The 17,075-nt window shown below is 46.0% G+C and overlaps 1 protein-coding gene across 1 annotated transcript in view; it reads left to right on the top strand.

Moving 5' to 3' along the window:
• The window catches only part of NEDD4L (NEDD4 like E3 ubiquitin protein ligase), a 290,602-nt gene that overhangs the window by 71,992 nt on the left and 201,535 nt on the right, over window positions 1-17,075 (top strand). The window contains exon 2 of the mRNA XM_081802522.1: window positions 6,019-6,092. Within this exon, the coding sequence (XP_081658648.1) occupies window positions 6,019-6,092 (74 nt within the window). The remainder of the gene's footprint in view (window positions 1-6,018; window positions 6,093-17,075) is intronic.

The raw sequence follows: 17,075 nt of genomic DNA, 5'->3' as shown, positions 1-17,075 counted from the left end.
CAGCTATGGCTTGGGCACCTTGTCTTGTTTTAAGCCTTCAGGAAGAATTAGAAAATGAAGTGGAAAAGAAAAACATGTGTCAAGTGTGTAGAATTGTCCCTGTTGTGCAATGACTGTGCGAAAACAGGAGACGAGTAGTACCTGGGAGAGACCCTGAGAGTCACGAGCAGACGCGCGGTTTTCGGCCTCACCTCTTCTCTGCACTTTCTCTGCTTCACATAGCCCACCTGCAAATAATACCTTCGTTGTCGTAAGCCGCCTTAGTTAAACATTGGATTCTACTGGAGTCATAACCAGGCCCGCAATGTCATGCGTAGATTTTATGAAAGTAATTACATGCCTCAGAAAGTCCAGTTGCTCAGCTTGTCACCCATTGCATCTGATAAAAGTAGTCACACACCTGATCACGTGTTTCTTTACAGGGTCACAGTGGCTGCTTATCTGTATGCACACTTACTGTTGAGAGGAAACACAGATAAGTTTTTGCTGTATGTCTGAAACCCGTGTGTTAAAAACGATTTTTATAGAGTAACATTCTCTTTCCTGCTCCCTTGCCCCATAACTTCGGAGGGAGGTGAAATTTCCTGTCACAGCTGCTTATAAATAGTAAGTGCTCAATAAAGGCTCTTTCCTCCTTTCACCTCCCAGCTGTTGCCTGGGTGTTACAGAAGGGTGTCCTTCTCACATCTCCCAGGTAGACAGCTCTGTACCTTTGTGAGTTAGCTAAAATGTAACCTGTAGGTTTTTGTTATGACAAAAGGTTTATTCACCTTAGAAATACGGAAACCTAGATCCCTAAGCCTGTGATTTTAAATTTTTCTTTTGTTCCTTATTTATTTTTCTGGTGTTTCTACAAAAATTTAATTTCCAAAGAAAAATACGTAATGTTTCAAAAAGAAAAAAGTGTAGACCAGAAAGTTATCCATTATCCAGAGGTAATCACTGCTACTATAATCCTTTTGTTGTCTTTTTCTGTGCCTGTACGTAATTGATATATATTGAAAATTGAGACTGTATTGTATATGAGCAAAGGCCAACTGCTAAAGCAACCTGTGATTTACAGTGGGAAGAAACAGTACAAGTCTATTTCCAGCTCACTGCCCTGGCAAGGTGGGTAGGTGATGGTGGAGGGGGCAAGATGAGGTGGAGATGTTCTATCCCGCTACGCTCCCTTCACAGAGTTTTTCCCTTCTTGGCCTTAAGGATTTTCTCTGCTGAGCCGGGAGAAGAGAATGGAGGGAGGATGATGAGTAGGAGGGTCTTATGGGCCAGGTCTGGAAGATGCATACATCATTTCAGTGCACATTCCACTGGCCAGAGCCTAGTCACATGACCACTTTACTGTGAGGAACGCTGGGAAATGTAGTCCAATTGGAAAAGGGTTATAGCTTATTGACCACCTTAATTATCTCTAACTCAATTGTGTAACCCATTTTTGAAACTTTTTTTTTTTTATAAAAAGGATACTGTTTACTTTGAACATGGTCTCCTCTCCATCTCAATCCTATGTGAAGCCCCCACCATCTCTTGCCAGATCTCTAATTGTCTGTTTCTGTTCTTGTTCCCCTGTAGTCTGATCTTGCACAGCAACCAAGGTGGTCTTCTAAAAACTCACGTCAAATGTGATCAGTCCCCTGCTTAAAACTTCCCAGAGATGGTTGGAATAATGCCCACTTTCTATAGAGACTGGCCTCTTGGATCTCTGGCCCCACTGTACCACTCTGTTCTCGCCTCTCCCTGCAATGCCAGACCTGCTCCCTGAGGCCTTGGGACTTGCTGTCTCCCCTGCATGAATATCCCTACCCCCATCATCACCCTCTGTCTCCTTTGGGTTTAGCTCAGGTGTCTCCTCTCCAAAGAGGCCTTTCCCTGACGACCAGTCATAAATACCTCCCTCTTTCCCTCCACTTAGTTGCTTTTATTGAGGTGCCATCAAAGCACTTACACCATCAGAAATTCCTGTTTGCAATATATATATTTATATTCTTTCTGCCTTCTAGATTGTAGGTTCCTTGAGGCAGGAACTCTGTCTTGTTTATCTCTGTACCCCCAGATAATGTGTCTGGCACATGGTTGGTACTTAGTAAATACTTGTGGAATGAATGCAGGTCATTACAGAATCTCACACTTTTTACTTTATTTCTTTGAGAAAGTGTGCATGAGCATGAGCAGGGGGAGGGGCAGAGGGAGAAGCAGACTCCCCACTAAGCGGGGAGCCTGGCACAGGGCTCGATCCCAGAACCTGGGATTATGACCTGAGCTGAAGGCAGATGCTTCACCTACTGAGCCACCTAGGCGCCCCAGAATCTCACACATTTTTTTTTTTTTTTAAGATTTTATTTATTTATTCGACAGAGAGTGAGTGAGTACAACCAGGGAGGAGTAGTAGAGGGAGAGAGAGAAGCAGGCCTCCCGCTGAGCAGGGAGCCTGACGCAGGGCTCGATTCCAAGACCCTGAGATCATGACCTGAGCCGAAGGCAGACACTCAACCATCTGAGCCACCCAGGTGCCCTGAATCTCACACATTTTTAATGACAGTGTTGTAGCTCATTGCACAGAATTGCTGTGAACATTTAACTGTCTACTTTTGAGGGACTTCTGCTTTTTTTTTTTTTTTTTCCAATTAAAAAATGCTTTGGTGACTGTCCTTTTAGCTGTTCTTTGGTTTGCTTTGTGCACATATCTGTGCTTATTTTCTTAGGTTTGGTTCCTACATGAGAATTTATTTAGTGGAAAGATATGTGTACAAAATTTTAAAGTATGTTATATATTACCCTTTGCCCTCCAGACCCCCAATTTGTGTCCCCATGTAGTTGAGAGCCTTGGTGTACAGTGCACTTTCATGAACACCAGAAGCTGGGTGGGGCAGGGTGAGCGTGGGGCGTTTTGTCTGTCTGTATTGCTGTATCCCTAGATCTTAGAACAGGTGCTCATGCTTACCAAATGAATAAATCAATTTCCATAAAAAAATTCTACTTGTTCCTTCAGTGAAGTGTATTTTTATTCATTTATTCATATAAATGTTCCCTGACTTTAAAATGTGTGCTTTTGAAAAGTAGGTCTGCCCAGTGTAAGAACAAAGAACATTCACCCAATGTTAATATAAACCTCAGGGAATGGGTGTGAGCTGGGCTTATCTTATTCCTTAGAATCCAGACACGATGCAGTTGAGCCCCCTATCAAGTTGGTGGAAAGTCCAGGACACTGCCCAGGATTTTTGAGAATCCCAAGTGCTATGAGATAAAGAGACCGTTTCTTACCAGAATTCTTATGTTTTGCTCTGTGACAGACTGTACATGGGTTTCCATCCTAGACTGTCCCTTGTTAATCTTCCCCAACTTGATGACCAGTGCCAGCCTGGGGTGGAAAGACTGCTACCCTTCCCCAATTGGTTATGCCTGGCAGACCAGATGATCCACCATCTCCTTTTGCCAGCACTCAGGACTGGCCTGTAGACTTAGCACTTCCTTTAACACTATCCACCATCCTGGGTGCCAACTGATTACCCCCCTCCCCCCGCCCCGCACAAGTGTGTTTGGGGAGAATTGCTGGCTGGAAGTCTTTGTCATGGGGTGAGGGGAGGGCCAGAGAGCTGGGATGGGGGGAGCAGTGAGACGGGAAAGTACACTCCTCTCTCGCTGTTTCCTGCCCTCATTTCTTCTGCAGGGTTCCTCATTCCCTCTCAGGTGTGAGATCCCCTTCACCTGGCTGACAAGGATCTCCTTTTCACCCGTGATCCTCAGCTTATATGCAGTGTGTGCACACCAGCGGGCCTTAAATTCTTCACATTGTACCATACACCCTACAAAGGTGCGGCCAGATTTTTATCCATGTGTAAAAACCTGCATCCACCGTGGCATTTCCTTGAGTTGAGCAGGTCATCAGAGAGGTCTAATGATGGGTGGTGGGGTGCAGTGTGCTGGGAGAGACAAAAGAGTCGTAGCCTAGGTAAAGGCTGTGCTAACAAGGAGTCCTTGGTGCCGGGCCGTGGAGGTGAGTGGAAGGGAGAGAGGACAGGCAGTCGGTGCCTAACCTGGAAGCTTTGGGAAGCCCTTGGAGACACTGCTGGGCTGTAGCAAAGCCATGTTTTAATTATCACTCACTTGTCTTCATCCTTTCGTGAAGCCCAGCAAGCACATGAAATCCAAACTTGAATGCAGACCTCATTTGGAAAGGGATCCTCAGCACACACAAGTTGAGAAACCTGTTTGTGTCTCTGCTGTGTGTGCCGGTGGGCAGCCTTGCAGCAGGGGTAGGTGGTTGGAGGGAGGGAGGGAGGGAGGATGGATGGAAGAATCCTGGAAAGTAACGATCTCCAGCACGCTTCTGGTTGCACACAGGCACGCTCAGTGTGTGTGCAGCGCATTGACCAGGGCTCAGTAGCCTCCTGGCTCCATGTTGAATTTCACCCTGCCTCCTTTGACATAATCATTTGGATTTTTTTTTTCCTTCAGCCAGGTCTTGACCAAACACTTCCACAGTCCTCCTCTCTTGCCCCTCGGTGCTCCTGTCGCCAAGGGCTCCAGCCCTAGCTGTTTCCCCTCCTCACCCTTCCTGGGTATGTTCTTCTGCACCTGTGGCTCTAACCACCAACTACCACTCTACACCGATAACCCCCCCATCTGACCCATACCGGATGTCTTTCCCATTTATCTAGTCTTTTTTTCTCCCCCGACCTGGTTGTTACACAGATGCCTTGAATTCAACTTATTCCTGTCTTTCAGTTCATGTTAGCACTTAGTGACCCAAACCAGAAACTTGAGAGCAAGACAGCTCCTCTCGCCTGAATGTCTTAGTCCTTAGCTACTGCTCTGACCTCTGCCTTTGGGCATGAGGCCATCACTGGTTCCTGCACTGTGGGTCTACCCACCCCTCATAGGACACCGTGAGCATATTCGTATCTATATTTTAAGACCTTGCTCAATGCCCAATTGTAATAGGAGCTGCTTAGAGAATGTTGGAATGAAGAAATAAGCAGATGGGTGGGTGGGTGGATAGATGGATGGATGAATGAATGAGTGATTTCTGAGATGGTTTGAGATGATTTCCACTTAAGATTATGATCTTTATTTTTTTTCCTCCTCACTGCAACTGAGGAATTATTTATTTTTTTTTGAAGATTTTATTTATTTATTTAACAGAGACACAGCGAGACAGGGAACCACAAGCAGTGGGAGTGGGAGGAGGAGGAGAAGCAGGCCTCCCATGGAGGAGGGAGCCCGATGTGGGGCTCGATCCCAGGACCCTGGGACCATGACCTGAGCCGAAGGCAGACACTTAAAAACTGAGCCACCCAGGCGCCCCTGAGGAATTATTTTTGCTTGTTTTGTACCAACATGATGAAACTGTAATTTTGAGAAAATACTGTACCACATGAAATTTTTTTCTGTCTCGGGCCATGGGCACAAATGTACGAACTTGCATGGAGTAATTATTTATTAAAGTGAAAAATCAAGGAATTATTTATTAAATAAGTTCTTTATTAAAGTTAAAGATCTATGTGGTTTCAAACGTATGCTTGTGTTCTTGGTATATAACTGGGAAATCTTTCACTGGTCCAAATCGATCTGCATGATGTAGTTTGAATTAAACTTGTGCTTAATTAACCTGGATGCTCTAAATTTTTATTTAAAAGGTTTTATTTGAGAGATCGAGGGAGAGAGCATGGGGGAGGGGAGGGCAGAGGGACAAGCAGACTTCCCTGCTGAGCGTGGAGTCGGACTCGGGGCTTGATCCCAGGACCCTGAGATCATGACCTGAGCTGAAATCAAGAGTTGGACACTCAGCCGAGTCACCCAGGTGCCCCAAGATGTTCTGAATTTCTAGGGCCGTAGGGTTTTGAGCTGGAACGTTGCCTTTTGAACTTGAGTGTGAGGAAGCGTCGCCTGTGCTAAGTTGATTGGTTCTCTGTCCCCAGTACTGGTCTAAACAGAAATCGTTACCTTTGCATATTGGGTAAGACAGTGACCCATTGAAGGTCCATTTCTTAAACTTTTTTTTTTTTCCTCTTTCAACAGGGAGAGTCCCGTATTCTCAGAGTGAAGGTGGTTTCTGGAATTGATCTCGCCAAAAAGGACATCTTTGGAGCCAGGTATGTTTGTTTTGTTTTTTTGTAGGCTTCTGACGAGTTAGGCAAGCACTTTCCAAACTGAAAACTAAACCTGGAGGCCTCCTTTTTTTTTTTTTTTTTTTTAAGATTTTATTTATTTATTTTGACGGAGAGAGACACAGCGAGAGAGGGCACACAAACAGGGGGAGTAGGAGAGGGAGAAGCAGGCTTCCTGCGGAGCAGGGAGCCCGACGTGGGGCTCGATCCCAGGACCCTGGGACCATGACCTGAGCCGAAGGCAGACGCTTAACGACTGAGCCACCCAGGTGCCCCACCTGGAGGCCTCCTTAAGACGAGATTACCGGGCCCCCCTCTGGAGTTTCTGATGGAGCAATGGACTGCGTTTTGTGCAGGGGGTCTTGCCTTCCATCTGGCTTGATTTGATGAGGAGACTGGATTCCAATGTGTTTTTGTTTTTGTTTTTTTTTCTCCGTAGAAAAATACAGTTTGGGAATGTGTGTTTATTTTAATACATTCCTTTTTTTTTTTTTTTTAAATCCCTAATTTAGGGAGACACGAAAGCATTATTTTGTTCCTAGCAAAACTGGGTGTTCTCTGGCATGTATAATCTGAATTGAGAGATTTGGTGATGTGAGTGAATTTGGTGATTTCTTTGCCTTTTCTGGAAACACCAGCAGCCTGGTCTTCCTACGTCCTTATTAGCTTTTTTTATTTTGAGTATTGTGCCTGATACTCCTACATCTTGAAATCAGCCCTTTTATTCCTGTTGGCTCTGCTGGGTGTCACAATAAGTTATTGGACCATCAGCACAATGAGGTTAGAGCCACTGAGAACTGGGATTTGGACCAGATTTTGGAGAACAAAGACCATTTTGAACTTTAGACATGGAGACATTAGAGGTGTCCCAGTCCAACTTGCCTGTCCTATCGCTTTCCCAGGCCATGAATGTCAGTGGTGTGGAACAGGCCCCCGGCGCCCCGCCCTGTTCACGCTTGGTACTCTGTAGGATTGAGCCATGAGGGTTGCGGTGGCTGCTGGGGACAGTTAGGTGTTGCTGGAGTGCTCTCATTAGAACATTCATTTCATCCTGTCAGCCCCCTCCTGTTGCCCGCAGTCACCCTCTGGCTTCAGGCCCTCAGGGTGATGTTGGACACTCTGTAACGGGGCCTCCTTCTGTCCAGCTCACCTCACCTTCATGCTCGCCCAGCAGAAGCCCTTTTCTGCCCTGGGTAGGCAAACCTCTTGATTTTCTGGTCCTATATCTTCATGGACATTTTTAGTTTTTCCTGTCCCAATAAGTTACTACAATAGCACCTGGAGAAATTATGAAAAATACATAAATAAAGTTGATGCAAGAAAAATCCGTGAGATCTTATTAAAAGTTCCCCATACTTGGGGTGCCTGGGTGGCCCAGTGGGTTAAGTGTCTGACTCTTGATTTTGGCTCAGATGGTGACCTCAGGGTCCTGAGATGGAGCTCTGCGTTGGGCTCTGCGCTCAGCGTGGAGTCTGCTTGCTACTTTCTCTCCCTCTCCCTTCTGCACACCCCCCAAATAAATGAATCTTAAAAAAAAAAATTCTCCATTCTTATGTGTGCCTCAAATGACTGAGGGTTAGCTGTCTGAGCCGTCATGGGAACTGCATGCATGCGCTTCCATCGGGAGTTGCTGGTGGTGTGGGAGGGAAGCACATCTCACCTGCAGGTTCCTTCTCCTTTCTTGTGCCCGTATGAATGCTCTAATATTTCCCTTGTCTGTCTCCTACTAGATTAGAATTTACAGGGGATTGAGACCTCTCTCTTCTGTTGCTTATACAGAGCACCATGAGCCCGACTGGGCAGATTGTTTTTTAATAGAAACATTTGCATGCTCACCAGTAAATTGTGCTCTTACGTCCAAAATGCCTATTGCTCTCACTCTTTTCCATGAATTTTATAGTTTTGAAGGAAGAGGTTGGATTTGGAAAATTAACAGCGATTTTTATTTTGATTGTTTTTGCTTTGTTTTACCAAAGCCGTTCATAAAACAATGAAATGGATTCAGATTGTATTTCTCAGCCTGTTAAGATCTGAGATTAAAATTGGTAGTGGGATTAGGCTTCAAATCTTAGAAGAGGCGGACAAATCCGAGCCTTGAATTTTTACCTTTTACATGAAAAGGGGCAGCATGATTTCTTAGCAGGGTAAAAGGAATTACAGAGAATACCTCAAGATGTTCATTGGAAAGGTAGTGTATGACTTAATGGACCAAGTGCTGGAAGATGAGTAGAAAGTCTGGATCCTACTTCTGTCCTTCATTTTCTTTTAAAGATTTTATTTGAGAGAGAGAGAGTGAGTGTGAGAGAGAGCATGAGCAGGGGGAGCTGCAGAGGGGGAAGGAGCAGCAGACTCCCTGCTGAGCAGGGAGCCTGATGCTGGGCTCGATCCCAGGACTCTGGGATCGTGATCTGAGCTGAAGGCAGACGCTTAACTGACTGACCATCCAGGCGCCCCGTCCTTCATTTTCTTAGTTTTAATAAATACAAAACACACTGTCCTCCCTTTCTGCCTTCCTCCTTCGCTCTCCGTGCCTCGCTCAGGTGTCCACTTTCTCTGAGTGTCATAGTTCTTTCAGGACCCATTTGCCATTGAGTGAGCTAAAACGGAAGGATTAGGTGGCAGCGTGCAGGTCACGCCATGTTGGCATTTCACTGTAGAATGGCCCCGTTTATCACCTTCTTACTTTACCTCATGACCTGCATTCTCCTCCACATTATCTTGAGCAAATCCTCTCTAGTTCTCTGTGTCCCAGTAGCTCGTATAGAACAGGGATTACTGTTGCCTCGTAACTGGTGTGCAGAAGTCTGGGGAGAGCCCCCTGGTCACTCTGCTCACCTGGCAGCTCTCCTGTGTTTGGAGGCAGAAGTCATGAGTGTGGATTTGTGGTGTGTGTCCCCTGCTCTCCGCTGGGGTGAGACCCTTACTATCAGTGTCCTTCTGAACCCCAGTAAGCCCCCCCTGTCACCTACAGCCTGTCCCTGAACCCCCTCCATCTGTGTTTCCCATTCTCCCTTCCCAGGGAGAGAGCTGGACAGGAACGGGAACCCCTGTTGTGGAAAGGATAATGGATGGAGAAAGAAGGCTAGTGTTGGCGAGCAGCATCATCAGAAACTCATAAGTGGTAGAAACCATATAGACTTGGGTCTTTTGAAAAGACAGGATTTATTCCTTTTTTAGAAGAGTTTTTTTGTTTGTTTTTAAGAGAGGGAAGGAGGGAAGGAGAGAGAGAGAGGAGAGGACGGGCAGAGGTAGAGGGAGAGAGAGAATCCCAAGCGGACTCGCGCTGAGCACGTTGCCCGATGTGGAGCTCGATCTCACTACCCTGAGATCGTGACCTGAGCCGAAATCAAGAGTCGGGTGCTTAACTGATGGAGCCACCCAGGCACCTCAATACAGGATTTACTTCTCTGGGGCTCTCTCTGCTTTGTCTCCAAGGGAGGCTGCCTGGCCTGAGGTGGGGTGGGCTGGTGGTTGGGGTGCAGTGGGTGGGGGGGGGAGAGGGGCGGGATGTGTTGGTCGGCGGTGTCATGAGCACTCCATCTCTCCCAAGTGAGAGGCTGTCTAAGGGTCCACTTCAGAGGACTGGGGTTTGTGGGACCCTGGTCTCGGGCCTGCCTCTCTACCAGGGCAGCTGATCCACCCTTGAGAGGCCTGTACCTGAAATGCCCTTCTTTTCCGCATTCTTTGTCCCAATCCTGCACTGAGAATACAAGATCATTTTCCAGCTTCCTTCCAGCAAAGCCTAACTTCATTAAAAGAGCCTTTGTTTAAAGAAGATTTGGTAATTGAGCTCTTGCTCTCCTTGAATGTCTGAGCGTTTGGTCTGTGTGGAAATGGCACTAGCAGAGAAAGCTTTTCTTTTGGGCCACACCTTTGGGTCAAAGAAGGGCGACCATATAATCTGTCAACTAAACAGGGACACTTTTGTCTGCAACAAATGCTACGTCAAATGTGGGAGGTCAGGACATAGGATGTATATGGAGGCTGGTCACCCCAGGTAAAAGACCTCCCAACTTGATGAGCTATGGGGAAAAAAAAATGCTATGTGATTTTTTTTTTTTTTCCCCCCTAAAGGTGAGGAAAAGAAACTCTAACTCTTAAAACAAAAGCATACCACCTGTAAAATGCCAATCTGACATTCAAAAGGAAGTAAAACCATTTTGGAAACAGGGCATACATGGGGTACCTGCCTCCATTTCGGAAATGGGTCCGTTGTCTTTGTGAGGTAGAGTGTGATGTGGGGGAATCAAGGAGGCGCCTTTCCCCGGGAAGTCCTCCTGCCCCCTCGTCACAGTCCCAGTCTCCTGTTGAGGTGTAGGATTCGAGTCCGCTGGTAACAGGCTTTGCCACCCTCTCTGGTCTGGTTTGCCCCCCACTCCAGCGCCACCCCTTTCGTCCAAACTGATCACATTGGACTGCTCTTTCTAACGGTAGGTTGCTACTCTACCTGAGTGACAAACATTGAGCCCCCTGGATGGGCCGTTTGGACTAGATGACGGTCAGGGTCTCTCTAAAACCTGCAATGTGATGGCTGCATCCTTATTAAAAGTAGAGTTAAAGAACTGCCCATTGTATTTGAGCTGACCCACGTTCTTAGAATTATGAGTGAGTATCATAAAGGAAGTCAATTTTGAATAGATAGACTTTGCCAAGTAAGATCTTAGTTTGTGGTTTTTTTTTTTTTTTTTTTAAACTTAGAATACCTTTAAGTTTCAAACTGTATTCTTTAGGTAAGCTTGTATCTCATGACTTCTTTTTGTCCTAGGCTTAAGTAGTAACTGAATAGGGTCCTTTTAATACAAGTTTTAGCTGTACCCTCCCCCCTTTTCCTCCTGAATTGTGATCGGTCATTTGCGGTTACTTAGAATCATCTGACACCATAAAGCTGCTCCTTAAAATTGAGCAACAGTGGCTAAGACAACTAGAATTTCATGCTTTCATACGGAAGATTTCAAGACTATCATTTCACACTTGCTTCTGTGGATTTTGTATGTGGAACTATTAGCATCAAGTTACACCTGTTTGGTTGCTGTCTTTTTTTTTTTTTTTGACAAGCGGTGATTTGAAATGCAGAACACACACACACATCGAGGGCATCGAGGGCATTGGAGGGATGTGGCAAGAAATCTCATGTGGGCTGGTGACAGGGAGTTACTGCCCTCGCGAGATGGCCCCACGGCCCCGCCTCACCTCCATCCCATTATCTAGATTGCAGTTGTTAACATTTTTCTGCATTGGCTTCATTATCTTTTTTTTTTTTTTAACTGAAGTATTCCACAGTGAATTATAGACATCATGACACCCAGCCCCTAAGTACTTACCTCAGCCTGCATCTCGAAAAAACGGCGTATTCCTTTATAACCACAATACAATTTTCACAAAATTAACAATAATTGCCTAATGGACTCTCTTACCTAGTCCATTACCTGACTCCCCTGAACCGTGCCTATGATGCCTTTTATAACTGGGCCGTTTAGAGCAGAATTCAGTTGAGAATCATGTATTGCATTTACTTTTGGTGGGTCTCTCAAACTCCTGTTAATTAGAATCATCCCCCCACATCCCCTTTAAATGACCTGGAATGGTCATTCAGTTGTTACTTGCTGTATCATTTATTGTGTTCTTTCTTTTTTTTTTTTTTTTTTTTTAAAGATTTTATTTATTTATTTGAGAGAGAGAGTCAGAGAGAGAGAGCACAAGAGGGAGGAGCGGGAGAGGGAGAAGCAGACTCCCCGCCGAGCAGGGAGCCCGATGCGGGACTCGATCCCGGGACTCCAGGATCATGACCTGAGCCGAAGGCAGTTGCTTAACCAACTGAGCCACCCAGGCACCCTATTGTGTTCTTTCTCCTCCTGGGTTTCCTGTATGGTAGAAGTTGCATCTAAAGGCTTGATCAGGGGCACCTGGGTGGTGCCGTTAAGCGTCCAACTCTTGTTTCTGCTCAGGTCATGATCTCAAGGTCATGCGATTGAGCCCCGGCGTCGGGTTCTACACTCAGCGCTGAGTCTGCTTGAGAGTCTCTATCCCTCCTGCGTATGCGTGCGCTCTCTCTCCCTCTCTAAAATAAATAAATCTTATTTAAAAAAAAAAAAGACTTGATCAAATTCAATTTCAACATCGGGGACAGGAATGGGGATGCTGTTTGCTCAGGTGGAACACAGTGTCTGGTTGTCTTACAACCAATGGCGCTAAAACAAGATGGATCCCAGGTTTAATGTGGGGATAGTCTGTTCCATCCACGGTCATGACTGTTCCCCCAGGTGACCAGTGAGAAATGGGTGAGGCAATATTTTGGCTACACACTGTACACAGGTAAATTTTAACTATTAACTCACTTTCTCTCCAAATAGGACTTCTTTTTTTGGGGGGGCCATTTTTTGAAAACCTTGCCTAGCATAAGTTTACCCAATTGGGAAACCTTGAGGCTATACATACCTTGAGAGTCCCCTCGATGTAAGCCCTTCTAGGATGTCGTTAGGCCAGAGTTTACAAGCTGTCGGTCCCTGTGGACTAGACTGAGCTCACAGGTGTGCTTATTTGGCCCATGGAGCACTAAAACAAAGAAATAAAAATCCTGAGCCAACACTTGGGAGATTTCCTATTAAAAATCCATTATTTCCGGGCGCCTGGGTGGCTCAGTTGGTTAGGCGACGGCCTTCGGCTCGGGTCACGATCCTGGAGTCCCAGGATTGAGTCCTGCATCGGGCTCCCTGCTCAGCAGGGGGTCTGCTTCTCCCTCTGCCCTCTTCCCTCTCGTGCTCTCTGTCTCTCTCATTCTCTCTGTCTCAAATAAATAAAATCTTTAAAAAAAAAAAAATCCATTATTTCCAGGCTTCTGGAAAGTCTTGGCAATCTACACACCCAAGGTCACGGGGCTGGAGGTGTCTCCCGGATGCACTCGTTAGATGGGGCCATGACCTCTTGGCCGCCGAGAACCCCACGTCTCCCGTCCTATTCTGCGCAGCCAACCTCCTCCGCTGACATAGCCCTGAGCCCCTGGAGGGACAGAACTGTGTTTGGTTTTGACCCCTGTACAGGGGGTCTTTAACCTAGAGAGCGGAGTCTCCCCCCGCCCTCCCCCACAGCACGTGGACCTCCTTAGGTGGGTGCAGAGCACCTTATACTCCGCTGAGACGCTGTTTGTGATGTGCAGGCGCTTGCCAGTCGGCCTCCTCTCTGCATGCCTCGGCTATCTAGGGCATTGCTGCGGAATCACAACCTCACTAAAGGCCTCTGGGGCTGAAAAGTATTCGTCTTAAAATCCCTGCCCCTAAGAGCTCATACAGTTACTCACGCGAGCGCCCCAGAGAACCTCACTGTCAGATGATTTATTCTAGCTGTACACCGTGCGCCTCCCCCCCCCCCCTTAGGACTTTGAAGGATCTTGCTGTCCTCCTCCCAAATGGAGACCTCTTCTTACTCTGTAAAAAAGCACACCACTCTATCTGTGTTCGTGTTTACTTCCTGGTCTTGAATGCACGTGTCTATGCCATGTCCTCAGAAAGCCTGTCCATCATGGCTTTGCACACTGCTCAGGCCACGCCGTTTCCCAGAGGGCAACAATTAGAAGTGGCAGATGGGTCAGTGTGTAGGGCCAGCGTGTTTCTCTTCTGCGTCAGGCCCCCGGGCTTGCTGTGGTATAGCTAGTGTCCGTAAAACTAGCGATACGAACTGGCCTTTGGGTCATCCCAGTTTGGGTAATGAAGGCGTGAACTGGACAGGCCACACATACCATTCTCTGGTGTTGCATTAAGGTGAATCCCTCATTCAGAATCTTCGGCTTGCCTTCACTCTTTTTTTTTTTTAATTTTTAATTTTTATTTTTTTTAAAGATTTTATTTATTTATTTGACAGAGAGACACAGCGAGAGAAGGAACACAAGCAGGGCGAGTGGGAGAGGGAGGAGCAGGCTTCCTGCCGAGCAGGGAGCCCAATGCGGGGCTCGATCCCAGGACCCTGGGATCATGACTTGAGCCGAAGGTAGACGCTTAATGACTGAGCCACCTGGGCGCCCTTGGCCTTCACTCTTGATGCATGAACGTGTGGGCATCATCAGGGGAGCCTCTGCTTGGCCACGTGATCCGACAGAGAGTAGAGTGGGTAATTAGAGGACGTCTTGCCCTCATTGCCCTCAGAATCTAGAAGAATGTTCTCCGGTCACTGAGTCTGTAAGGCAGAGAATTGGATGGGTTTCAGGAAGAAGAGGGGCACCAACACATCGTAGACGCGCAATAAATTTTGGTCATTGGGTCAGAGTGGGAGCCCGAGAAAATGGAAAAATTAAAGCTACTCAAGAGCCATGGGCACTATTTTAATCATGTAATGTAATTACAGAGGGCATCTCTGGGCATTGGTGGAGAGTGGATGTCTCTGGACGTGGGGGTGGGGTGGGCTCCCCCTCCTAGCTGCCCACCCCTCCTGACTCCTTCCTCTCCCTCATTCCTCAGCTGCGTGTCTTTGCCTGTAGGCCCCCCCGCCCCCCACCGGCTCACATCCCAGTACCTTCAGTCCTGCTTTATCCCAAAGTATTCTATATTTGTCTCACCATCTTCCTTTTTGGGGGGAGGTTGGGAAAGAGTGTAAGAAGCTCAAGTATAAGCAAGGAGGTGTGCCAACTGGAGATGAGTCAGAAACGAAAGCATTTCTAAATGTGTAAGACAATGAAGACAATATTTATTTGACAAAAGTTGAAGTTAACAACCAAGCCTGCAGAAACACAGCCAGAAGGGAGGTCCAGCGTTGGGACAGCCGGGGATCTCCGCTTCCATTTCCTCACCAAAGGAGGAGGGAGGGAGAGGTTTCTCTGTCAGTTGGGGGTTCTCCTGTTTTTTGGGGTTGAAGGTGGCTCGCCAGCCCATTCTCAGTGGCCGGGCCTCTGAGAGGCCTTGGGAATACTCCTGTCCGGGCCCACGATGCATCAGTGTTGACAGAAATGCTCTTATTGAAGGTGAAAATATCCTGGTATTATACCTAAAAGTTACGCTTTTAAAAAGGGATACATATCTCTGGAATCCCAAGATGTTAGATTTCTCAGATACAAATCTCCTATGTTATAATATTTCATCTTCTAAGAAACATTGTCATTAGATTTCATAAAATTACTTCTACTTAGGGTTTATATTTGGGGGAGGGACCTGGAAGATAAAAGTTTTAGGATGGCTTATAAGTGTAAGTGAGCTGGCAGGTTCTTAAGTGGGAAATAGAGCCTCCTCTGAGTGCTGTAAGTGGTTATCCAAATTGGGGGCCCGCACACTTTTTTTCTTCGAAGGGCCAGATAGTAGATTTTTTTTTTTTTTTTAAAGATTTTTTTTTTTTTTATTCATGAGAGACAGAGCGAGAGAGAAAGGCAGAGGGAGAAGCAGGCTCCCAAGGAGCAGGGAGCCCGATGCGGGACTCGATCCCAGGACCCTGGGATCATGACCTGAGCCGAAGGCAGACGCTCAACCATCTGAGCCACCCAGGCGCCCCAGATAGTAGATTTTTGGCTTAGCAGGACCTAGGGTCTCCAAGAAAGCTCAGAAGGAGCCAGGACAGGATCCGATGGGCGCGTCTGTGTGCCGGTGGCCCACGGGTCCTAAGTTGCCAGTCCCTGAGAATATTCTCTATTGATTCTCTACAACATATGTATTTAGACCTGGGAGTGCCTGTGTTATTTGGTCATGATTTTCAGATTAAACTGTTACATAGAGCTGCTGGTTAGTCAATGACAGACAGAATTGAGCCAGTATTGACGTTTTGGGCGTGGAGGAATGGGGTTTCTAGATATTGCAGGAGCTTTTTTTTCTTTCCCCTCTTCAAGGGCAGCATGCTTACAATATAACTTCTGCAACTTCTTATTTATTTTTTTATTTTTAAATAATTTTTAAAGCTTTTATTTGAGAAAGAGAGCACACAAGAAGGGGGGGAGGGGCAGAGGAGAGGGAGAAGCTGGGGCTCGATCCCAGGACCCTGAGATCATGACTTGAGCCAAAGGCAGACGCTTAACTGACTGAGCCACCCAGGCGCCCCATTTATGGAACTTTTTAGATCGGCACTGTGGATTTTGAAGTCTACAAATGAATACAACTGTCAAATTGTTTCTGTCCTAGAGGAAATGATTCTCACTGCTTTGTCTATAAATACATGAATGATAAAGTTGAATTTATACATGTACAAGCAGATGCGCAGACCCATAATTTAGTGTACTGCAATTAAAATACAGCCCGTTTTCTCCACTGAATATTTTTTAGACTTAGGACCTTAGTGCAAGTAATGTTTAATAAGGAGTCTGCAATGTGTGGCTCCTCAGTAAATTATTAAAACAACTGGCATTTCTACTGTATAATATCAACACAAGTGAATATACCTTGCTTCTTAATGAGTGTGTGCTCACATTCCTCTGGCAGTCCGAGAGCAGTGGGTAGTAAAAGTGTTGGAAGGAGTGTTCGCATTTCTTTCCTTCCTTGTTCAAGGTGCGCTATTGTATTGTGCTTCCCCTTTTGAATAACTGATGATTGTTTCAAGTCTCTGTTATTTTTAGATGCTTGAAATTAAGCATTCATGGTAGGAAAACAGAGAAGCATTTGAAAGAAATGCTGTGTTTCACATTTGGGGGCAGCTGGTTGGGAAATCAAAAATGGGTGAATCTTTAAAAAACTTGATCCTTGTTTCTTTTTTCTTTTTGTTTTTGCTAGTGAGAAAATGATAGTGTTGGTTATATATTCTCTGCCTCTGACTTGTAAACTCTTGGGAGTTCATTGTGAACAGTGGCTTTAATTTTGTTGAAGTGATTTTAAATGTTATCTGGACAGTCTAGAGAGGAGAAAGGAAATTTGCAAATTCCTTTCTTCCAGAATGAGTTACGGGCTCCCCGTAGTGTGATTTCGTTTTCTGTTATTAAATACATAGTCTCAGACCATCTTGAGATTTGAATGACTAGTGAGACCATATAACTCAGGATCTTTGGTTTGTTCTTACACTGTTTCTTGG

This window comes from Leptonychotes weddellii, chromosome 13 (assembly GCF_054177405.1).
Source record: "Leptonychotes weddellii isolate Sample4059 chromosome 13, ASM5417740v2, whole genome shotgun sequence".
NCBI classification, from domain to species: domain Eukaryota; kingdom Metazoa; phylum Chordata; class Mammalia; order Carnivora; family Phocidae; genus Leptonychotes; species Leptonychotes weddellii.
This window is presented reverse-complemented; position numbering and strand designations above follow the sequence as displayed.